Source organism: Corythoichthys intestinalis, unplaced genomic scaffold (genome assembly GCF_030265065.1).
Source record: "Corythoichthys intestinalis isolate RoL2023-P3 unplaced genomic scaffold, ASM3026506v1 HiC_scaffold_23, whole genome shotgun sequence".
NCBI lineage: Eukaryota > Metazoa > Chordata > Actinopteri > Syngnathiformes > Syngnathidae > Corythoichthys > Corythoichthys intestinalis.
The window spans coordinates 7,145,916-7,172,337 of NW_026651592.1; the positions used below are offsets into that span (position 1 = coordinate 7,145,916).

A 26,422-nucleotide genomic window follows, 5' to 3' on the forward strand; every position below is an offset into this window, starting at 1 on the left:
CCTTTTCATCCAGACACCGACGGATAGTGTGGGTTGACACTGTTGTACCCTCGGACTGCAGGACAGCTTGAACTTGTTTGGATGTTAGTCGAGGTTCTTTATCCACCATGCGCACAATCGTTCGTTGAAATCTCTCGTCAATTTTTCTTTTCCGTCCACATCTAGGGAGGTTAGCCACAGTGCCATGGGCTTTACACTTATTGATGGCACTGCGCACAGTAGACACAGGAACATTCAGGGCACAGGACAGAGGTTGAGTCAACTTTAATCCATTTTAACTGGCTGCAAGTTTGATTTAGTTATTGCCACCACCTGTTATGTGCTACAGGTAAGTAGCAGGTGCTGTAAATTCCACAAATTAGAGAAGCATCACATGATTTTTCAAAGGGTGCCAATACTTTTGTCTCATCCATATTTTGAGTTTTGTGTAAAATTGATAATGATTGGATTTTTTTCCCCATTCTCTTTTCTGTCTTTTCATTGCAAGCAAAATAAATGAAGATATAACTACCAATGCATTTGCAATTGCAATCATTTTCTGGGAGAAATTGAGGATTATTTGACAAAATTGCCGGGGCGCCCATATTTTTGGCCAGCAGTGTGTATATATACTTTTACTGAAGACAGTGATGGAAATTTAATATACTTCTTCTTTTCTCTGTCCTTTTCTGTAGTTACATTCCAGAGAGTCGACGGTGGTCTAATGAGCAACGGGAGGTGAGTAAAAACCCACAAAATTTTCACAAGAAAGCTGTATTGGTTGACATATAAGCCACGGATGCCCACCTTCTATTATGGGATAATTACAACAAAAGTCATACAACACATTATGTTTAATATGTTATATTTTATATTATAAATGCATAAATACATCAGAAATTTACTTGACCATATAATGAATGTTTGTTTGTTTGGGGGCCACAAAAACACAGAAAGTTGGGCAGGAACTTTATTACTCCATTTGTCATCCTCCACCCTAAGCTCTGCACATTGTAATTCAAAGTATCCACAACATACAGTACACGTCAAGAAGCCCCACTGCGGGCTGCCTGTGAGCCACACGACAGATGTTTATGCTTCCTTCAGCTCCTAAAAAAGCTGCACATTATACAAAAAATATACATTCCGGCCCCATCTTTGTGTTCATGCATCGCTAGATGAACTCATCAATCTCCTCAGAGGAATTAAGCGAAACAATTTAAGCAGAGAGGGCTTTTATTTTGTCATTTATCTTTGCGGGCGAAGCCAGGAGCCCTCCCGAGTGATGAATTTGCCTGTCACCTCGCGTGGGCGGCCGGGATCTGAGCACGTGTAATAATGTAAAAATAATTACCCAGGGGAAAGGTGTATGCTTGTGCGCGCGCGCGTCTCCCTGCCCTCTCTCTGTACAGACCACTCCATTCGTGTGCATGTTAGTGAAAGGTCTGCGGAGAATATCTCAATGACATCAGTTACCTCTGTGCTCATTTGGGTGTCTCCCATGGCTCGCTATTCTTCTGCATTTGTACCGCATGGCTTGTGTCAATAGGACTGCTCCCAGAATTGACGTCCAACAGGTTGGCTACATTTACTGGTTCATCTGCAAGTTATTTTAGCGACTGTATTTTGCTAACTCTGTAAAAAAAAAACTTACAAACCCATTGTGCAGACATTAAAATAAGTGCTGTCATAAAAAAAACAGTGTTTGGCCGAACTGTTTTTCATATAAACAGGATATATTAAAATACTGTATCAACTTTCAGTGGAGGAATGTCAAGGAAGTAAGATAAAGTATTGTATGAAATAATAATACAATATCGGTTAATATACATATAATATAATATGTCCAAAATTTTTAAGCTGTAATTAACTCGATTAAAATTTTTGATCGTTTGACAGCCCTAGTTTTATTCCATAGTTCTACGAGACATGAGAATAACTTCCGATTTTAGCTTTGATCAATATTTCAACGATATTTCACTTCTAAAGACTGCGAGAACGAGGTGTGCTATTGTGTTGACATTGTTGCCATGGCAATTCCAGGCTTTGAACACTGAACGATAGCTCTCAGAATGAATTCTCATTGATCCAGACGCCTGCTCGCATCAGTGCTTTTAATCTGAGTTCCATACAGTTTATTGACGGAGACAATAAACACCTGATTAATGAACTTTCTCTCCGTTAAATATCATCATGCTTGGTATATTTATGGTGAGGTGCTTATCGGCTGAACTGGATACCAATGAGATTTGATCCACCAAGGTTGCCATCAGTTCTCACTCTGGCAGGGGATTAAAAGTTAGTCGTCAACTTTTCATTAGATGTATGACCACCGCCCACCCCCCGCCATCCACACACAGAGTGTGTATAACAAATATCCCCAGTAGAAATCAGTCTTATTCTAATTATCTCGAGCGGGAGTGCTGCAGTGTGACGGATACAAGGACGACGCAGCCATTCAGCTGTCAGGTGCTCGTCTTTCAAACTGGGTATGTTGTGAGGAGGGACGCACATGCGCACGCAGAAGGACAAGTTAGACTAATTATTTAGCGTGGACTTTTGTGCAGAAGGGTTCACAAAACCCTATTGGGCCCATCCGTTAAACCTCGACTTTCAGTAGAGGGAGGTCGATGAGGTCACGGTAGAGTGATAGCAGTAGGTGGTGAGGATGTGTCTGGTGCACAGCCATCAATTTGAATGACTTGTCTCCCCCCGCGGCCCTGCTTTGGCATTCAGGAACCCATCACAGCTCGCCAGGGTTGCTGTGGATTCAGACGCCTCCATCTCTGTTCTCATTAGAACCTGTAGCACCTCGTCCTTGGAGCTAGAGGCGTCTGCCCACCTGCTGTAGTCCCTTCCAAGCCAGCTCATCAGCTCCCACTGGAGCCAAGACAAAAAGGGCACACTAGGCAGCCAGACTGCGAAGCAATGGTGCTCTGCAGTCTCTTACACCTGAGCAACACAGTACCACAGAGAAAAAACATCCCTGCTTTAAAGCAACACTAAGTACCATATTTTTCGGACTATAAGTCGTAGTTTTTTTTTCATAGTTTGGCTGGGGGTGCGACTTATACTCTGGAGCGACTTATGTGTGAAATTATTAACACATTGTGATATCATTTTTTTATGTTATTTTGGTGTTTTGGAGTGACACTGATAGTTTGGTAAACTTGTTAGCATGCTCTTTATGCTATATTTATGCTAATAACTCTTAATACTTATGGCCACGTTCGCGTTCTGTCTTTGGCAATGTGTGTTTAATTGTAGCATTGACTTTTCTTATATTGAAATGCATGCTTTTAGTTTGTGGCGTTTTCACGCCCACGTGGGGGCGCACTCGCACTTGTTTACGACGGACAGCTACGCAGCGTCTCTGAGCGAGTGGGCGAGAGAGAGAGAGAGAAACACAGCTGCGAACCTACGTTCATTGTTTATGCTTTTAAAATATCTCTACAGAAGCAACGCATGTGTGGACCATCTTTTCTGTTGTTGTTGTGTGTTTTCCACCCTCGATCGGACGAGCCAGTTGTGTGGTTGTTTGAACGATGTGCTAATGCTAGCGAACGCATGCTAACCGTTAATGTCATTGCTGTAATAGCACCTAATTATCATTTATTTACGTTGATGCGAACCTGTTTGGTATCGAGGACGAAATTGATTCAGCAAATTATACGGCCGTCCATCGTCATTTGGGAGTTTAGCTCGCTGTATAGCCAGGACCGAGCTGTGGCGTCCTGGTGAGGACAGTATGTTCTCATTTCGCTGTTCATGCACTGTACACTTATTCAGCATGTTGTTCTCTATTGTATTTTTATGAGGGCTGTCAAATTAAAATGATTAAAATGTTTAATCAATTACAGCTTAAAAATTAATTAATCGTAATTAATCACAATTCAAACCATCTATAAAATATGCCATATTTTTCTGTAAATTATTGTTGGAATGAAAAGATAAGACTCAAGATGGATATATATATACATTCAACATACGGTACATAAGTACTGTATTTGTTTATTATAAAAATAAATCAACAAGATGGCATTAACATTATTACCATTCTGTTAAAGTGATCCATGGATAGAAAGACTTGTAGTTCTTAAAAGATAAATGTTAGTACAAGTTATAGAAATGTTATATCAAAACCCCTTTTAACTTTTTCGTTTTAATAATATTTGTTAAATTTTCAATCAAAAAATAAACTAGTAGCCCGCCATTGTTGATGTCAATAATTACACAACGCTCATGGGTGCTTAAACCCATAAAATTAGTCGCACCCAAGCGCCAGCAGAGGGCGACAAAACTCCAAAAAACACAAGTAACAAGTTGGCTTGTTACTTGTGTGTAAAATGACTGTGCTGTCATTTTAATCTGTTTGAGCGGGGCATGTGCGTTAATTGCGTCAAATATTTTAACGTGATTAATATTTAAAAATTAATTACCGCCCGTTAACGCGATCATTTTGACAGCCCTAATTTTTATATTAAATTGCCTTTCAAGACGACATATCTGTTCTTGGTGTTGGATTTCATCAAGTAAATTTCCCCCAAAAATTAGACATATACTCCAGTGCGACATACTGTATATGTTTTTTTTCTCTTCGTTGGGCATTTTATGGCTGGTGCGACTTCAACTCAGGTGCGACTTGTAGTCCGAAAAATACAGTCATGTTTCAACCTTTATAAAATATTTTTTATAACATTTGTAATAACATGTCGACTGACAACTGGTTAAATGACAGCTCTTTTATACCTTGGGGGGAGGGGGGGTCTGTATCGCTTTCACTGGCACTGATTAACTTTGAGGAGGGTAGCAGGAACCCTGCCACATGAAAAAAAACTATAAACATACGTCACTACCCTCTCTCCCCATTCATTATAGCAACGGATGTCGAAGCAAACGCTTTCGCGTGAATTCTGTAAAGATCGGAGAGCAACAAAAGAGACCCCAAAAAATTCTGAGGAGGGAAAGAGGGAGGCTTCCTGGATATACAGAATAAACCATAGACTTCATAATGATATTGACGGGACACATTGCCCAGACACTGCGCCACGCCTTCAAGTAGGGGGCTGTCCCACACTCTGCTTCAGTAGGTTGAAGTCGGTGGCAGTTATGCGCAAACACATGCAGGACGCCAACGCCAGATTTAGGTTGAAAAACTACGAAAGCTGTACCGCATACGAACAGGAAGGATTGTCTCAGGAGTGACTTTTTTCGAGGATTCAAGGTAATTATTATATTTTTCGTACCATGTATTCACTTTGAAACGTTGTGTAAAAAATCAACGGGAGAAATTAACCGCTACGGCATTGGCATCATGATTCGCAATATTTATGTAAAATAAATGCTAACTGCCCGGTTCTTTGCTCTTTCAACCAAGAATCGAGACTGGTTTACGTCCATATCTATAAAGAATTCAGGAATTTACACATTAATTCACAAGAAATTTGAACGTAAAAAGCTCTTTGTATTGATAAGGCGACGCCACAGTGGCTTAAAGACTAGCAGCACATTCGACATATTTACGTAAAATAAATGCTAACTGCCTGTTTTTTATTTTTAACCAAGAATCGAGACTGTTTTACGTCCATATCTATAAAGAATTCAGAGATTTAAGCATTTATTCACAAGACATTTCAACCTGAAAAACTCTTTAGGGTGAAAAGGCGGTGCCACAGTGGCTTAAAGACTAGCAGCATATTCGACATATTTACGTAAAATAAATGCTAACTGCCTGTTTTTTATTTTTAACCAAGAATCGAGGCTGTTTTACGTCCATATCTATAAATTTAATTATTTAAGCATTTATTCACAAGAATTTTTAACGTAAGAAGCTCGGCTTTCCACTTGGTCAGCTTTGATGGAGATATGCCCCCTATTAACCGGCCCCATGCTCCATGTCCCGTCAATATATTATGAAGTCTATGAATAAACATGGGCCAATAAACATCTGGCGTGACACCCCCCCACGCTTAACCGATTTCGTCAACGCTGATTAGTTTTAGCCATACTACAGTCATATGCTGCTAGTATTGTTTAGCCACAACTGGATTCATTACCTTATCACTATTGATCTTTCACACAGCCACTGGGAACAAAAATGTTGTTTGATCCATCTACAGGCGACCGGGAGAATGATTTTTGATTGATTGATTGATTGATTGATTGATTGATTGATTGATTGATTGATTGATTGATTGATTGATTGATTGATTGATTGATTGATTGATTGATTGATTGATTGATTGATTGTACGACATTGTTTGGGTGTGCGCTGGTCCTCATGGAAAACGCAGCGCTTGAAACGCAGACTTCCTTAAGGCAGAGCACGACAGCTTTTGTCCACCGGAGTCGCTAAAATCCACCAAAACTGAAAAGTTACCAAGTAATGCTTTAAATAAGGGGTGACGGGTGCAAGGTGAGGAAGAATGAAAGCATGTTTTGGCCGTTTCCCTCATGTGGATCTAATACTAGATTGTGTGTGTTCTAGTTTTGAGCCCTTCAGTGATAGATACAAAGTCATGTTCAGTTACAGGTTGAATTCAGATTTTTTGATGTGACCATTTGCCCCTCGAATAGCCTTTGTTTTTGAGTCAAATGTATGTCAATAGAAGTAGAAGATGAACAGCAGGTTATGGTACAAGGTACAGTCAGATGTGGATTAGGTTTTCTTTCTTTTGTTAGTTCTGGATGAAAAGGGAAAAAAATGGGATATGAATAGAAGGAATATAAAGAACACATTTATGGTCGATGAAGGCGAGAATGAAGTATCAGTGGCTATCAGTGGCTTGGGGTTTGTTTTAGGCTAGGGAGGTTCGAAGATTATTGTTTGCAATTAAGTTAAAGTTACATTTTGGTTACTTTAGAGTTATCATGAGTTTAGGTTATAGTAATTTTAGTTTCAGTTTAGGCTAGGTTAGGTTAGGTTAGGTTAAGTTAGGTTAGGTTAGGTTAGGTTAGGTTAGGTTAGGTTAGGTTAGGTTAGGTTAGGTTAGGTTAGGTTAGTACTTCTCAAATAGTACTTCCCCCAGGGGGGCGCAGAGCGATGCCAGGGGTGGCGCATGTGATCTCGGGGAACATGCATTTTTTTTTTTTTTTTGTGCCGTAGTAGAATAAAGTGTACTTGCTCATCCACTCAGTGGGTGGCAGTGGCGCTTTCATTTTCAGAGTGCGCACAGTATTTTTGAACTAAGCAAGAGCACACAGAAAAGAGATATGAAGAGCTGTGCGCCATTTTCGAAAGCCATTTTCCGGCTGGACCCACGCAGCGACCCACTGTCTTCTGCATTCTCGCGTGTCCGCCCAAGAAGTGCCATTTTCGGCTTGGGATCATCACGACGACCACCCTCACCTACGGTTCTCCCTCGGCCGCCGAGAATGCGCTTTTTTCCAGCCTTTTGGCTTTGACTTTTAATACAGTGGGAGATGAGGAAAGACCACTGTTTACTGCGTCTAAAAATGATTATAGCGGACAGTCGGAAGCCAAATCAATTGAGACGCCACTTCAAGACATTAGACCCCAATCTAATTGATAAGCCACTTGATTGTTTTTCAGCGAAAACGTGCCGAATATTACCAACAATCACCCCGCTTTGTCAGTATTATATCAGCAAACCAGTGAGCTCTGTTAGCATGCTCAGTGCAAAATAACCCCACACCACTGCAAAGGAGGTGATACTGTGAGCAGCAAAAATAAAACTGTCCTTCTGTCCAAAGACACTCTTTTTTTTCTTCTATTCAGTTTTGTTTTTTTCTGTCAATTTTTTGGCATATTGTCCTCATGAGTTAATATTTCTAATCAATTTGAATTTCTTATTATTTATTGATTTTATTAAATTTTAATTTTTCAGTATCAAATGGTCAAAAATGTAACTTGAGTGTATTTTTACAGTTTCGATGTGACTTTTTTTTTTTTTTAATTCAGGCAAATTGCAGGTTGTCTTTTCTGTTACAAACAAAACAATGTTGATAAAGTTATACTTTACTATAAGTTGATCTATGTTACTTTTTTACTTTAATAGAACAAAAAGTACACAATGTTAGGCCGAGGCGTACTTATAATAGTAATTTTATAGACAAATGATACTATTTACAGTGGCGGCAGAGAGTTTGGGGGGGGGCGCGAAACATTTACGTCTTCCTTGGGGTGGCGTAACAGAAAATAATTGAGAAACACTGGGTTAGGTTAGGTTAGGTTAGGTTAGGTTAGGTTAGGTTAGGTTAGGTTAGGTTAGGTTAGGTTAGGTTAGGTTAGGTTAGGTTAGGTTAGGTTAGGTTAGGTTAGGTTAGGTTAGGTTAGGTTAGGTTAAGTTCGGTTCAAGGAAAACAATGGATATTATTGATAAGATTGTGAATACCTCAATTATTAGCCATTGTCAGAATTTTGTTTGATAGAAAGGTGAAGTTTTTTTTTGGGGGGGGGGGGGGGGGGGGGGGGCACTCAAATTCTTTTTGTGTCGCCCACACTAATGAAGTGCAGACGTGAGCGTACAGTAAATTGGCCTTAATGGCCCCGGTGCTGTCACCCATGACAGGTTACACTCTTAATGGCTGACTTTTATGGTTCACGTCCTCTATAAGGAGGCACAGAACACCTGTTCAATGGAGCCACCCGCCCCCGTTTTACCCAGCTCCTGTTTTTACCAGCATCCCACACACCGGGTCCTATTCGTCACGGTGGGCGCTTGATGTCACATCAAAAGAAATTTAAGGCTTTCTAGACATCGCTGTGAGAGGTTGATGGAGAAAATGCTGCAAAATATATAAAAAAGAAAACATTTAAGGAAATTGAAAGTGAATGTATTAATTAATGTTCTTGCGTGACAAAGACTTGTTGTGAGAAACAGCAGAGATTAAAAGTGATTTGTGCCTGATGGAATTCTGACTTTGTGAAAGGGAAAAATATATCGCTGTATTTCTTTCGTTTTTCAAGCGCAACACCTGACAACTTGCTTACATATGGTGGATTTCATATTTGTATGTTGACTGCTTTCATTTTTTTGTTCTTGATTCTTTAATTCCCAGCGAGATATACAGTGGGGCAGATAAGTATTTAGTGAACCACTAATTGTGCAAGTTCTCCCATTTGAAAATATTAGAGAGGCCTGTTATTGTCAACATGGGTAAACCTCAACCATGAGAGACAGAATGTGGAGGAAAAAAAAACAGAAAATCATATTGTTTGATTTTTAAAGAATTTATTTGCAAATCATGGTGGAAAATAAGTATTTGGTCATTACCAAAAGTTCATCTCTATACTTTGTTATGTACCCTTTGTTGGCAATAACAGACGCCAAACATTTTCTGTAACTCTTCACAAGCTTTTCACACACTGTTGCTGGTATTTTGGCTCATTCCTCCACGCAGATCTCCTCTAGAGCAGTGATGTTTTGGGGCTGTTGTTGGGCAACACGGACTTTCAACTCCCTCCTCACCCCGTGGCGTCAAAATGATAACAAGAACAGTGAGCAAAAATCCCAGAACCACACGGGGGGACCTAGTGAATGACCTACAGAGAGCTGGGACCACAGTAACAAAGGCTACTATCAGTAACACAATACGCCTCCAGGGACTCAAATCCTGCACTGCCAGACGTGTCCCCATGCTGAAGAACGTACACGTCCAGGCCCGTCTGCAGTTCGCTAGAGAGCATTTGGATGATCCAGAAGAGGACTGGGAGAATGTGTTATGGTCAGATGAAACCAAAAATAGAACTTTTTGGTAGAAACACAGGTTCTCATGTTTGGAGGAGTAAGAATACTGAATTGCATCTGAAGAACACCATACCCACTGAGAAGCATGGGGGTGGAAACATCATGCTTTGGGGCTGTTTTTCTGCAAAGGGACCAGGACGACTGATCTGTGTAAAGGAAAGAATGAATGGGGCCATGTATCGAGAGATTTTGAGTGAAAATCTCCTTCCATCAGCAAGGGCATTGAAGATGAGACGTGGCTATGTCTTTCAGCATGACACTGTTCCCAAACACACAGCCAGGGCAACAAAGGAGTGGCTTCGTAAGAAGCATTTCAAGGTCCTGGAGTGGCCTAGCCAGTCTCCAGATCTCAACCCCATAAAAAAATCTGTGGAGGGAGTTGAAAGTCCTTGTTGCCCAACGACAGCCCCAAAACATCACTGCTCTAGAGGAGATCTGCATGGAGGAATAGGCCAAAATACCAGCAACAGTGTGTGAAAAGCATGTGAAGAGTTACAGAAAACGTTTGACCTCCGTTATTGCCAACAAAGGGTACATAACAAAGTATTGAGATGAACTTTTGGTATTGAGCAAATACTTATTTTCCTCCATGATTTGCAAATAAATTCTTTCAAAATCAAACAATGTGATTTTCTGTTTTTTTTTTTTTCCACATTTTGTCTCTCATGGTTGAGGTTTACCCATGTTGACAATTACAGGCCTCTCTAATATTTTCAAGTGGGAGAACTTGCACAATTAGTGGTTGACTAAATACTTATTTGCACCACTGTATGTACAGTATAATGAATAATTGCAGTAGAGGTTAGGGGTTAGGTATTTGTCTGAGATTAAAATATTGATAATGGATTTTCCGACTTTTCTGTACTAAACTCTGCTTTCTCTTCTTGCATTACTTTTCAGTCGACCAGGCTTACTCAATCCCAGCGACCCAGGTTACCCCTGGTTGGCTGACTCCTGGCCCGCCACCAGCTTGCCTGTCAACAGCAGCTCCGGAGGACCTAATGACCTCACCAACTTTGGCCGAGGAGGTGAGAGGGATTTCTCTTCCGTGCTTTTATCTACAAGATGTCGACATGGATGAATCCTGTGCATATATGCATAGGACACACACAGTGTAAACCCTTCCCTGTCACCGGGGTGACTAATGGAGAACATTTCATCCTGTTGCTGTCACAGCCCCATACCGCCGAGCTGCAGATGGGAGGTAGTGGCAATGGTGTTGATGGTGGTTGTGGGGGAGGGATGTGCTGTGCGAAAGGACGGTGTGGCGCAGCCAGTCGTGAAGGACAGGCTCAGCTTGGCTGGCGCAGATGCAGACGCTTCCGCTGTGGCTCTACATCATCTTCCCTTGGTTGGGCATGCACGCAGGGTGGGAGATGCTTGCCACTTCCCGGGCTCACTCTGACTCAGAGCCACTGATGTGCTTGAGGCATACAAATATGGAAGGGAGGGGCTTTTAGACACTAGGATTGGAGATTTCCTTAATGGATCATCAGGAAAGTTCGCCTTCATTGGTCTTTTCTTAATTGGTAGTGCAGTGGTTCACAAACCTGATTCTTGTTATAATAAATGGATTGTCGACCAATCCAGGGTTTGTCGGCCTTTAAAATTGACCTTGTAATTCAGCTAATATACCATACAAGAAAATTAAAGTTAAGCAATGAATTAGATTTCTTCCGACAAAGCATTAGAGGTAGGTAGAGATAGGTTGTTTCCGATCATGTTTTTTTGCTCCCGATCGTTTTAGTTTGAGTATCTGCCGATCCCGATATTTCCCGATCCGATTGCTTATTTTTTGCTCCCGATTCAATTCCAGTCATTCCCGATAATTTTTCCCGATCATATACATTTTGGCAATGCATTAAGAAAAAAATTAATAAAACTTGGACGACTTTATACATTCAACATACAGTACATAAGTACTGCATTTGTTTATTATGACAATAAATCCTCATGATGGCATTTACATTATTAACCATCTTTCTGTGAGAGGGATCCACGGATAGAAAGACTTGTAATTCTTAAAGGATAAATGTGACTTTGTATATTGTGACTAAATATTGCCATCTAGTGTATTTGTTGAGCTTTCAGTAAATGATACTGTAGCCATTTAACTGTTCTGCCCAAATGCATGATGGGAAGTGCAACCATGACTGTGCGTAGTGCTACCAATTGATATAGCTTCTCTGCGTTGGGAAATAACATAGAGTGTTAAGAAAAAATTCAACTACTACCTTGCTGCCCCACATTGCTTCCCACGATATTTCTAATTGTTGAGAGAGGGATTGATAGGCTTTAGCCAATTAAAAAGGCTCCAAAGACTGCCAAAATTCACTCTACTCATTTTACGCTGCCTTTTAGCTCTGTATATAGGTAAAACGGCACCATTATAGATTGAACGCGACAATGCGTGAGTAGGTCGTGCAGCGCATGCGTTAATTGCGTTAAATATTTTAACGTGATTAGTTTTTTTAAAAAATTAATTACCGCCATTAACGTGATAAATTTGATAGCCCTACTCTAAGCCAAAACTAAAGACTCTGGATGAGTGTAAGACATTTTGTCTCTAACGTTAAATACAATTAGAAAACGATTTAATTAAAAAATATACAGTATATATATTAAAAAAAGGCATGTCCGATATTTTTTTGCCGATTCTGATACTTTGAAAATGACGTGATCGGAAGCGATCCATCTCAATTGATCGGGACATCTATATTTAGAGGCATTATCAAGGTTGCTGGGACTAGACGTTTTAGGACTCCAGACTCGCTACCCACTCAACTTACATAGCAATATCAGGTATCATAAGTCTTGTTTGAAAAGGAACGACAGAAAAATGTTGGCATTATTCCGCCGATAAATTACTTTTATTGGCAAAATTACGTGGAAGGCAATGAAGAAACTAGTTTCGGAAAGTGCGCAACTAAAGACCACAATGTCAGAAAATCCAGTAACATCTGTGTCTTCCTGGTTTTTTGCTCTCTGGAACTTGCGCTCTACATTTCCCCAAATTTTTCCATCTTGCAGATATCACAAGCAACCAAGGTGACAAAACAGGCACCATGCTTTCAGACGGAGCCATCTACAGCAGCATCGATTTCACTACCAAAGGCAACTACAGCAGCCCGGGCCAAGCGTCACAGGCCACCCCTTACGCCACTACTCAAATCCTTCACACGAGCAGCATCCACGAGCTGGCCGTGGATCTTCCTGAGGCTCAATGGAAGGCCTCGCTCCAGGCTAAGCAGGAGATGGCCAACTTGGGCTACTCGCTACCCGACAAGAACACCTGCAACAACAGTAAGTCGGAAGCGGCATGGGATTTTCCGATTATAGTCTTCTCTCAAAAGTGGTTTGAACAAGGCGGTTAAACTCTTTTCCATGCAAAGCCTCTGTAGTCATTTATAACCACACTTTATAGTATAGCCAGGGTGAGGTTTTCTTTTATAAGTCATTTTACATTTCCGCCAAGCATGAATAAACAAGCTTTGGCTCCTTCGTGATTTATAATTCACTTATGCTTGACTCGTATTCCAACACATAAACATATTAATTACTTGTAAATGGTGAAATCAGTATTCCTTAGCTGTAATCTAATGCATATGTATGATCTCATTTGCTAAGTGTCTAAAAACAAATTGAATTTACTTTGTAGCCATAAAATCTGCACGGGTATGTGACAAATGTTTCCACTTTTTATCATTATGAATAACATGATTATATACAGTGGTATGAAAAAGTATCTGAACCTTTTGGAATTTCTCATTTCTGCATAAAATCACCATCAAAAGTGATCTGATCTTTGTCAAGATCACACAGATGAAAAAACTGTGTACGCTTTAACTAAAACCACCCAAACATTTATAGGTTTTCATATTTTAATGAAGACAGCATGCAAGCAGTGGCAGAAGGGAGAAAATAAATTTGTGAACCATCACATTTAATATTTTGTGGTTCTCCCCTTTGGCAGCAATGACTTCAACCAGAAGCTTTCTCAGTTGCAGCTGCAGATCAGTCTGGCACATCAATCAGGACTAATCTTGGCCCATTCTTTTCTACAAAACTGTCTGGCATAAATTGATGTCTTTAGGTCATGCCACAGCATCTCAATGGGGTTCTAGTCTGGACTTTGACTTGGCCATTCCAGAACATGTATTTTGTTCTTCTGAAACCATTCTGAAGTTGATTTACTTCTGCGTTCTGGATTATTGTCTTTTTGCAGCATCCATCCTCTTTTTAGCTTCAACTGTCTGACAGACAGCCTCAGGTTTTCCTGCAAAAAATCCTGATAAACTTTTGAATTCTTTCTTCCATTAATGATTGGAAGTTGTCCAGGCCCTGAAGTAGCAAAACAACCCCAAATCATGATGCTACCTCCACTATGCTTCATGGTGGGGATGAGGTGTTGATGTTGGTGAGCTGTTCAATTTTTCCTCCACACATGACGTTGTGTGTTACTCCCAAACAATTCAACTTTGGTTTCTTCAGTCCACACAATATTTTGCCTAAACTTCTGTGGAGTGTCTAAGTGACTTTTTGCGACCATTAAACGAGCAACTAAGTTTTTTTATAGACAGCAGTGGCTCTCTCTGTGGAGTCCTCCTATGAACACCATTCTTGGCCAGTTCTTGTTTTACATCTAGTCGATGTGTGCACATAGATATTGGACTGTGCCAGTGATATTCTTTAACTCTAACTTTAACTCTAGGGTTCTTTTTTACCTCTCTGAGTATTCTGCGCTGAACTCTTGGCATCATCTTTGGTTGACGGCCACTCCTTGGGAGAGAAGCAACAGTGCCAAACTCTCTCCATTTGTAGACAACTTCTCCTACGATTGATGAACATCCAGACTTTTAGAGATGGTTTTGTATCCTTTCCCAGCTTTATAAAATTCAACAATCCTTGATCTCAGGTCTTCAGACAGCTCTTTTGACCAAGCCATGATGCACATCAGACAATGCTTCTCATCAAGACAATTCTTACCAGGTGTGTGTTTTACAGTGGGCAGGGCAGCTTTAAACCACTCATCAGTGATTGGGCACACACTTGTCTTAAATTGTTTGCTAAAAATGTGTTTCAATTGCTCTTTAAGTCTCCTTTGGCAAAGGGTTCACTTACTTATTTGTCCCCCTTCTGTCATTATTTGGATGCTATTATCATTAAAATATTAAAACCTATAAATGTTTGATTGGTTTTAGTTAAAGCAGACACTGCTTTTACATCTGTGTGATTTTGACAAAGATCAGATCATATTTGATGGTGATTTTATGCAGAAATGTGAGAAATTCCAAAAGGTGCAGATACTTTTTCATACCACTGTATCCGTGAAGGAAGACATACGGTGTCTTTTGGAACTTACTTGTATGTCTGTTTCTATACTACGACAACTAATACAGTACATTTATTGGCCCTACGGACTTCCTTTAGCATCTTACCTTATCAATTGGTTCAATGTATTTGATATACCTTGTGAATTCAAATTCATTTCTTAATCCTCCTTTTAAAAATATTACAAATAATTTGTGGGCGTCAGCAACATAAGCCAACACATCTGTTAGCCCTCTGTTTTATCCTTCCCCTCAGATCTCGACCCATTTTTTACCCATGTGTGTCAGTCCTGCTTTAATAACTTTGCAGACAAGAAAAAAAATGCAGATGGAATTTGTATACGCGTTAGTTTTTCAACGAGGTAATTAATACTTTTGTCAGATCCAAATAAAATGTGTTCTTTCCTGAATGTGAATTTTCGAATGGGCCCACTTTATCCAGCAGCAGTGTGGTTAACTCATTAGCTACCATTGACGGCCATAAACATCCAATCCGTTGAACTGGGAGGGCTGCCAGTGGATGATCTTGTTTCAGTGCCATTGATGGTGACATCAATAGCAGCATATGAGTTAAAATAACACGAATCAATTCGACCGACAGCAAACACAAAGGTTAAATCCCCACCCTTATTGACCTTGTTATCCTGCTCGCCCAGTGCTCTAACTGCATGCGTTTGCATGTGCTCGTGCTTCCCGTCACCTGACGCCACTGTGATGCTTTGCTTTTCTTTTGTTTTGTTTTTGTTGCCCTCTTCAACTCCCCACTTGTAGCCCTTCTTTTCATTCCCGACTACCGACTGACCGACGGGCTGTCTAATCGAATTCCACACAACCAATCGCAAGATTTCAGCACCACCAGCTCTCACAACAGCTCAGAGCGAAGCGGCAGTCTCTCAGGTTGGTTGGTTCTTTTTTTCGCGCGTCCGGGACAGCCCCCCCGGCCCCCTCGGGGGTTCTCCGCCTTATGATTGACAGCTCTTCTAATTGCTTCATTGATTTGGAATTTGCATGTACAAAGCTGACATCCATGGCGGGTTTGATTAACACCATCTCTCACCAGTGATGCTTTGCGCTGTCTCTCAGCCTCCACTGCTTCCATGCTCTTGTAAGATTACATTTTCTCAAATTAATGCCATGACCCAATTAATTGTTGTCCACCAGGGCTGCCACAAACAATGGTTTTGATAGTTGACCACCATATTTTTCGGACTATAAGTCGCACCAGCCATAAAATGCCCAACGAAGAGGAAAAAAACATATCAGTCGCACCGGAGTACAAATCGCATTTTTGGGGGAAATTTACTTAATAAAATCCAACACATAGAACAGATATGTCATCTTGAAAGGCAATTTGATATTAAAATTAGGGCTGTCAAACGATTAAAATTTTTAATCGAGTTAATTACAGCTTAAAAATTAATTAAACATAATTAATCACAATTCAAACCATCTATAAAATATGCCATATTTTTCTGTAAATTATTGTTGGAATGAAAAGATAAGACACAAGACGGATATATACATTCAACATAAGGTACATAAGTACTGTTTTAGTTTATTATAACAATAAATCAACAAGATGTCATTAACATTATTAACATTCTCTTAAAGCGATCCATGGACAGAAAAACTTGTAGTTCTTAAAAGATAAATGTTAGTACAAGTTATAGAAATTTTATTTTAAACCCCTCTTAATGCTTTCGTTTTATTAAAATTTGTAAAATTTTCAATCAAAAAATAAACTAGTAGCTCGCCATTGTTGATGTGATTACACCATGCTCACTCCCCAAACCCATAAAATCATTTGGACCCAAGCGCCAGCAGAGGGCGCCAAACAACAGAAAACAGGTAACAATTAACAAGCGGACATTACACTGCTGTCATTTTAATCTGAGCGGAGCATTTGCGTTAATTGCGTCAAATATTTTAACGTGATTAATTTAAAAAATTAATTACCACCCGTTAACACAATAATTTTGACAGCCCTAATAAAAATACAATAGAGAACAACATGCTGAATAAGTGTACAGTATGATGTTACATGATGCATGAACAACGAAATGCGAATATACTGTCCTCACCAGGACGCTACGGCTCGGTCCTGGCTATACAGCAAGCTCAACTCCCAAATGACGATGGATGGCCGTATAATTTGCTGAATCAATTTCGTCCTCGATACCAAACAGGTTCGCATCAACGTAAATAAATGATAATTAGGTGCTATTACAGCAATGACACAAACAGTTAGCATGCGTTCACTAGCATTAGCACATCGTTCAAACAACCACGCAACTGGGTCTAAGTGTCCGATCGCGGGTGGAAAACACACAACAACAACAGAAATGATGATACACAAAGGCGTTGTCTCTGTAGAGATATTTTACAAGCATAAACAATGAACGTAGGTTCGCAGCCCTGTCTCTCTCTTTCGCCCACTCGCTCAGAGACACTGCGTAGCTGTCCGTCTTCTTCCGGCGTGTGAGCGCTCTTCTCCACGCAAACATGTGCGAGTGCACCTCCACGTGGGCGTGAAAGTGCCACAAACTAAAAGCATGCATTTCAATATAAAAAAGTTAAGAATACAATTGAACACACATTGCCAAAGGCAGAACACCATAGCTATTAAGTTATTCAGATAACTATAGCATAAAGAACATGCTAACAAGTTTACCAAACCATCAGTGTCACTCCAAAACACCAAAATAACATGTGAAATGATATCATAATGTGTTAATAATTTCACACATAAGTCGCTCCTGAGTATAAGTCGCACCCTCAGCCAAACTATGTAAAAAAACTGCGACTTATAGTTCGAAAAATACGGTAATCATAGATTATTTTTGCGATTAGTCGACTAATCGGCTGGTATATAAACAGGGATGCACATATTTTTCTAGCCCAGGTTCTCAGAGGAGGACCTGGAGATGTGACTTGGTCCTCATTGAGCTTGAGAGCCGACCCGCCTGATGCGATAAAATTATGACAAGCTTTACTAGAGCCAATTACCTTTAATTAATTATATTAACAATTAACGCTTGATTAACATCAACTGGCACAACAAAATTGCCATTACTTTGAAGTGAAATGCAAAGAAATAAAGATAAAAGCACTAATTCAAAATAAAGGGCATTCATATGCGGCTCCCACATTAACTCCAAGCCTTTGTAAAAGTGGGATGTCCTCCTTATAAGAGCTCATTGAACGTGAATGTTTAGTTTTGTGAAATGCGAGCAAAAACACGTTTGTCAGTGCATGACGCTGTTCTTCATTAACTTTATTCCACCACTTGTCCATAGGGCGAGTGGGGTCCTGTCTGACATTGATAGTTTGCTTAATTGCCACATGCTCTCTGTTTTTTTCGTGCTTTTCAAAGTTTGGATGGCTAAAATTCTTTGACCCTACATAAAATGCGCTGCTCTTATCAGTGACATTGGGATTCTCACGGCACATTTTGCACCACATTTCTGTGCGAGCATCATTTGCTTCTAGCCATGGTACCTCCTGCAGCTACTTTTCAGCAAAAGTCCTTTTTTTCGGTAGCTCCGGTGACGTCTCTGTCGTGTCTGTCTTTTGACGGGGGTGGGGGAACACAGAAATAATTACTAAGTGGGTCACATTTCGAGAAGTGATTTTCTCGTGTCTGCTGCAAATACAGTGGTCAGTGGTCAGCCATCGGTACGCAAAAGCGTATGGAAGCCGTTGAGTGCCAGCGCGTTTGTCTACGTCTAGTACACATGCGCGCATGCGGACCACTTGTGTGTACTCCTGTATATAAACCATATTATTGAATGTTCTCCATTTAGTGCGTTACATTTTCACTGTAAATGTGCATTGGATTCAACTATGCGCTGGATAAAGTTGTACTTATGACATCTTAACTGTTTTCAAAGCAAAAGCAAGTATTTGTAAATACAGTGGTACCTCCACATCAATGGCTTCGACACACGATATTTTCGACATCCTATGTAAAATTTGACTCTCCATTAGGGCTGTCAAACGATTAAAATTTTTAATCGAGTTAATTACAGCTTAAAAATTAATTAATTGTAATTAATCGCAATTAATCGCAATTCAAACCATCTATAAAATATGCCATATTTTTCTGTAAATTATTGTTGGAATGGAAAGATAAGACAAGATGGATATATACATTCAACATACGGTACATAAGGACTGTATTTGTTTATTATAACAATAAATCAACAAGATGGCATTAACATTATTAACATTCTGTTAAAGTGATCCATGGATAGAAAAACTTGTAGTTCTTAAAAGATGAATATTAGTACAAGTTATAGAAATGTTATATTAAAACGCCTCTTAATGTTTTCGTGTTAATAAAATTTGTAAAATTTTCAATCAAAAAATAAACTAGTAGCCCTATTCTGTTCTCAATGTGTGTGAGTACACAAATTGACAGATAGCGAACATAAGTTCCAAAAAGAAATCAGACGGTGTGGCAAAGTTGCATGGGCTTTACTGAAGTCATCTCTTTTTGACAAGAGCACGTTTCTTGTATTTTTGTAAAACTGAAAATAACAAGGCAATGTGTCAATAACTTGCATAAATCACAAAATAACATAAAATGTACACACACGTGTCCATTTGAGCAGTAGCACTAGCCAATTAGCTCACAAGCATCTAATAATGTAACTGCATTTCACCATATATGTGAACAAATTCAAATACACATCATCAATAACTATCTAATGCTCATGAATATAAACAAAGGAGGAATATAACTCACAAGCGATGCATGTATTAGACACAAACAGTGTGATGGGCTATGAGAACTGCCACTGAATACTGGATGCGGACGTTAGCTGGTCTGAATAGCACTGTCTATTAGTGTGAGTTCGCGTCGACGTATAATCACGTCAGAAAAGCGCGCCGAAGCCCAAATAATCAGCTGCACTGAATCGCCAGCAGAGGGAGACATTACGCCACATAACATATGCAAGTCACACCCAAGCGCCAGCAGAGGGCGGAAAAACTCCATAAAACACAATTAACAAGTTGGCCTTTCACGGTACTGACATTTAAATCTGTCTGAGCGGGCCTAGTGCATTAATTGCGTCAAATATTTTAACGGGATTAATTAAAAAATTAATTAACGCCCATTAACGCGATAATTTTGACAGCCCTACTCTCCATTTGTTTCTACATCCGACGATATGCTCGAAATACAATGATTTATGACAGCGCCGCAGTTTTTGTTTTCCAGCAAGACGGACTCACCTAGGATTTTGAAAACGTGAAAAATCAACATGGGTTCCAACAATGTTAGTGCAGGTGGTGAACAAGTAAAAAGGTGAGGCTTACCATTGAGATGAAGATGGAAATGATATAAAAAAAAATATATGAGCGTGGGGTGCGCATCCATTTACTGGCTCAACCAAACGCCCGTAGACGGTCTATGGTCTCGGCGGTCATCCTCCGTTCGCAGGCCTTTATAAGTTAAGGTGACAATTAGAGGTGGGAATCTTTTGGCACCTAATGATTCGATTACGATTCAGAGGCTTCGATTCGATTATAATTGGATTATTGATGTTAACCCCCCCACCCCACCAAACATCGCCCCAACCGCCCGCCCGCCCGCGCTTTTATTGTTTTGTACATTAGTTTCAAAATTGTTCAAAAATCCTCTCAGGCTAAACCAAACTAATAATTCAGTATCATGTTAACAGTTTAAAACAGTATATAAAATACTCAAGTCCCATTCTGTATCAGCAGCTTTAAACTACATTCAATTAATTTAATAATGTGAATCAACCGTTAAAGTTGTTAAAATTCTCCCGTTATTCCATAATTTTCCTTCTGTCTAATTTCGACATGTCAAAGTTTTAAAACTGTTTCATCATTTAAAGATGGATTCAAGTTAAGATTTTGCCGATTTAGGAGTATTTTAGATTAAAAGTTAATTAGGTTCGCTACAACAGAGCCTTCTAGAGAAGTCTACTGCTTTAAGATGGCGGCTGTTAACAACGCGGCAACTACTAAACGGCAAGTGTGTCATTTTGCATCTAGTTCTTTTTACATGTTCTACTGGCGCCGTCGTCTGTCATTTTGCATCTAGTTCTACATATATGTGATATATACTATAGCCGTATGTGGCCGTATGTTTGTAGCAACTAGCAACTGGGCGTTGTTTGAAGTAGCTGTCGGCCGCAGTCAGGTATTATTGTTTTTTTGTTTGTTTTTTTTAATGTAGCGGCAAGAGTTGAACATGATATTTACTCTCTGTCCGTTCCTCATTGCGTCCCGAAGACTGCGCTGACGGTGTTTTAGTTCCGCTTTACCTGGTATATTTCAATAATTAGGATTTTTGTGAATCGTTCTCGAATCTTCCACGGCCGAATCGCTAATAATCTCACAATCGGAAATTTCGCACGCTTCTAGTGACAATTATTATTGTAACATCGCCAAAGAAATCGCCAGCTTCGTCAGGTTTTTATTCATTTATTTCAGAACTTGTGCAACACAACATGCCTACTGTCCGCGCAGCTGAACAAGTGAAGTGAAAGTAAAAAGTCCTCCCTCACGCTGACACGTCAGCCACGCGGTGCATTTAGGTACACCACGCAAAATACGTCTGCCACATTAGAACCCGTTTCGTTACATTATTACATGTATTATTATTATTATTACTATAATTATATTATTATTCCATTTTTTATTAATAATTTACAGTATTTGTTTTGCTCCGTGTAGTTGCGATTTGCAATAGTACCAACAGTATTTATTAAGGATCTAGTGTAGGTTTTCAGCTGTGGAACGAATTAATGGAATTATAATGGATTCTTATGGGAAAATCCTGCTGAACATACGACCATTTCGACTTACAAACGAGGTCCTGGAACGAAATAACCTCATATGTAGAAGTACCACTGTATGTAATATTGATTAATTACAAAGTTAATCCTATGTTTTCATCGAAAGCTACATCAAGCAGTGAATATTTATATATATATTTAATTACAAAATAAACACAATTAATGCATGTATAAATTCATGAATTATTTTTTTTTTCCTTTTTTGATTTAAAAAATATAAAATGAAGCATAATTTTCACTGTAGGTTTTCCTTTTCCTTAAAAAATCTCTTGAAAAAACATGTTTTAAAAAAATACACATAAAAAAAATACAACATTAAAGATAAGACAATTTAGAATTCGACGATGTCTCCGACTAATCGACAAAACAAAATAGTTGTTGATTAATCTAATACACATAGTCCTATTTGAAATCTTGGGTTTTAAACACTAACCACAGTTTTCAAGCGGAAGACTTGCATGAAACCCTCATTGGAAACAGTTTTCCTCTTTTTTTTTTTTTATTCATTCACCGCTTAAATATATATATATATATATATAAGAGTCTGACAGACAGCTGTACATATGCACACTCGTACTTACCATTTGAGATGCTCGGCTGGCTAGAGTGGTGAGAGTACCATCCTCATTTCCCTTCCTTCCCTAATGGTGTCCCTCACCACCACCTGCCACACTAACACTATATTGGTAAATTACAATGTCATTTGGTGGAAGCCCAACCTCTTCTGCCTTAATCTGAAGTACTAAGTGAGTGAACAATATATATTTAGGTTAGGTACAGAATGCCCTAAAGATAACATTTTTTACCCGCAGAATGAGCAATTAGCATAATTTAGCTTTAGGGCAGAGGGCAACAGATTTTGATTTTAAATGTCCTGATATTTCAAAGAATTCATGATGCCACGCACCCTAACAAGGCTCCCAGGGCCTTTGAAAGCGAAACAGCTCCACAGCATCACTGACCCACCGCCATACTTCACAGTGGGTATGAGGTGCTTTTCAGCATGCGCATCTTTCGTGGCACGCCAGACCCACTTAGAGTGTTTGTTGCTCGACATAAGTCCTGGAATGGAATTAATTCATATGTAGAGTACCACTGTACAGTATAGTTTTCAACAATGTGTATTCTACTGCTTACATCCAGAAGACAAATGGACTTGAAACACACAGTAACATTTCTTTCTTTGCCTCAAATTATTTACTGAATTCTACCTAAAAGTTAGAGTGAAACGTTCCAATTATCTCAACTATTTATTAGCTTCATTGCGCAATATAAATAATTATTTCAATTCAACCTGCAATATACAGTGGTACCTTTACATATGAATTTAATTCGTTCCAGGACCTTGTTGGTAAGTCGAAATGGTCGTATGTCAAGCAGGATTTTTCCATAAGAATACATTATAATTCCATTAATTCGTTCCACAGCCCAAAAACCTGCACTAATTCCTTAGTAAACACTGATTGTACTATTACAATTGGCAATGACAGATAACAGAACAAATTATTATACAAAAGTTATGAATAAATTCTAAATAAAAATTGTAATAATAATAATATAATAATTCCTGTAATTATGTAATGAATCGGATTCTGATGTGGCGGACGTATTTTGCGTGCTCTACCTGAATGCACAAACGTTCGGTAAAGATTTTACGTTCTCTGTTCATGTTTTGCTGTTGGCGTCAACTGCGGCTAGACTTGATACTCAAATTTTAAATCAAACACCTCATCTGAAACCCAAACCCAAGGCTAAAACCCACATTCAAAATAGGAGCCTTACATGTATAGACCCTACCCACGTGACGTCACAACTCCGCTCTCCTGAATGGTACCGCCCACTTGTCCGTCAAAACATAGTGTTAACCTGTTACGGCTAGATACATTTCTCCTATTTACGGCGTGCTTTTCTGCTCCTTAACATTAATAATCAAAATGGTGAAGGCGTGTGTGGCTGTTGGTTGCACTAACAGAGAAGATGGAAGGAGAGACTTGAAGTTTTACCGTATTCCGAGGGATCCAAAGAGGAGAGCGAAATGGACGGCTGCAATTCGACGTGAAAACTGGGCACCAAAAAATCACCACAGACTATGTAGTAGTCATTTTATATCCGGTAAGATGCATTTAAGATATACTTAGAGGGTTTTGGGCTGACAAATAACCACAATTAAGATCATTGCAAGGCTAATCGCCGACAACATACGACGTAGTACGACATAGTTTCAAATTCAAGATGTTTGTGACTTCCCTTTCTTCCACCATCGTTATTTTTTGAATAATATTTAGCTGGTACCAAGTGAAAGAAACTGGCCTCGTCTACGGGGCTGACAAATAACCACAATTAAGATCATTGCGAGGCTAATCGCCGACAACATACGACGTAGTACGACATAGTTTCAAATTCAAGATGTTTGTGACTTCCCTTTCTTCCACCATCGTTATTTTTTGAATAATATTTAGCTGGTACCAAGTGAAAGAAACTGGCCTCGTCTACGGGGCTGACAAATAACCACAATTAAGATCATTGCGAGGCTAATCGCCGACAACATACGACGTAGTACGACATAGTTTCAAATTCAAGATGTTTGTGACTTCCCTTTCTTCCACCATTGTTATTTTTTGAATAATATTTAGCTGGTACCAAGTGAAAGAAACTGGCCTCGTCTACGGGGCTGACAAATAACCACAATTAAGATCATTGCTAGGCTAATCGCCGACAACATACACGTATGTATGTAGTGAGAGTGCTATCGCTAAACCATATAAACATTAAAAGCCTTAACTCCATTGACAAACGACATGAAATACATTAGACTTGACAGTGGATGTTAGCAATAACAAAAGATTTTGAATTGAAAATTTCGTAACTCACCTTTCCAAGCACAAGATAGATTCCTGCCGAATTTTCGTGGACGAGGACCTGTTTCACCCAACCAGCAACGACGTATTTATAAGCCTCCAAGCTCTTGAAGTTTTTCAAATTTTCGTGAGAATAGGCTGATTTTGTGTGGACAAGATAATTGTAAATATCAGCGTAGCAGATGTCAGGCAGACAGGGCGAAGACAGTGGGTCGAAAAACATCGATTTGGGCATCAAATATGGATCTGGCGACTGTATAGAACGAAGCTTTTCCACATAACGCCTTTTATGCAACACATCCAGTGAGTTTACGGCATCAGAAAGCACCGGGTCTTCCATGAAATGCATTTTAAATTCCTCGATCAATTGAAAACAATGCTAATACAGAGACAAAATGACGGACAAGTGGGCGGAACCACACAGCGAGCACGTGGTTTTGTGACGTCGGTGGGTAGGGTATATTAGTGATCAGTAGCACTATTAATATACAGTGGGCATTATATTTTGGTGAATTTGTGTTTGATAATTATGTCTTGAATCCTGCAAAACTCATGGGTGTAGACTGCATTTGTGTGGCAAACTATCTAACTTTCAATGATGTTTTAATAACATAGCATATACGCCATCTTCCTCCATGCGGAGATGCATTATCGACACTCGTTATGCTATGTTACAAAATAATAGTGTTTAACGTTCCGTACAATTTCCAAGCAAATTCCCACGAGAACCTGTTATTTCGGTCCACATACGGATATGAACCAACCAAACCAAACAACTTGGACTGCTCCAAAGTTCCAGTGCATGTGCTGTGTGTGTTAGTGCTGTCGTAAGCATAGCGTATATATTCTTTGTCATCTCACCTTACTGTTTTGTTTGTTTTTTTGTCCACCAAGCCAAATAAAATACAAGATGCTTTATGGTTATTTTGATAGCCGTCACCGCTCACGAGTTATGTGCGGCTCAGAGTCGCTGCCCTGCGGCTTCCCCATCTCAGCACCCAATGAAAACAGAGCGGGAGTCAGGCCCGCACATCCTGCACTTACTCGGTATGCTGGGAGTGCCCAAAAACCTTGGGGTATAAATATGAAAAAGGGTGACTATATTTAGAAAGCTCACTGAAGAGCAGAGAGGCCCCTTTGGTTTGTACGTCGGAGAAGATGGCTCGACTACTTGTGTAACTCATGTCTCGCTGCCCGGCCGCAGCCCTCGCGCTCTGTACTTTTCATATTTGGAGGGTAACTGTGGTGCCAGACCACCATCCTTTTTCCAAGAAGAACCAGAAGAGGGTCATTTGTATTATTGCTGATGTTTATTGCTCAAGTCAAGTGTCGCCCTGAAGAAGCATTTAATTCACGAGGAGTATCAAATCTGCATTAAATATACTTTGAAATTCTAATTCCAAAGCCTATCTCCAACCCTTAAGATTGGAAAATGTACTTTAAAACCTAAAAAATGCTACCAAATAAAAATATTGTTATGTATGATATTGGAATTGATATGTAACCAGTTTTGATGGTGGTAACATCATGTCGCACCTTCTCTCATTGCCCCCCCCCCCACCACCACCTTTATCTGCAGACTTATTGGAAAAGGTGCTCTGTGTTTAGAATAGGAGTGGGAACCTCTTGACACCTCACGATACGATACGATTTGCGATACAAAGCTCACGATAACGAGGGTCCGACGATATGGCGATTAGGGCTGCAGCAAT

General features: G+C 39.6%; 1 protein-coding gene across 9 annotated transcripts in view; it reads left to right on the forward strand.

Annotated features, from left to right (window-relative positions):
• Positions 1–26,422, forward strand: part of LOC130911219 (roundabout homolog 2-like) — an 800,091-nt gene that overhangs the window by 732,558 nt on the left and 41,111 nt on the right. For 7 of the 9 annotated variants that reach the window (XM_057829032.1, XM_057829034.1, XM_057829037.1 and 4 more), the window contains 4 exons: positions 675–717; positions 10,590–10,717; positions 12,720–12,992; positions 15,791–15,916. In XM_057829032.1, the coding sequence (XP_057685015.1) occupies positions 675–717; positions 10,590–10,717; positions 12,720–12,992; positions 15,791–15,916 (570 nt within the window). The remainder of the gene's footprint in view (positions 1–674; positions 718–10,589; positions 10,718–12,719; positions 12,993–15,790; positions 15,917–26,422) is intronic. The other 2 variants (XM_057829039.1, XM_057829040.1) reach the window with 1 other exon arrangement.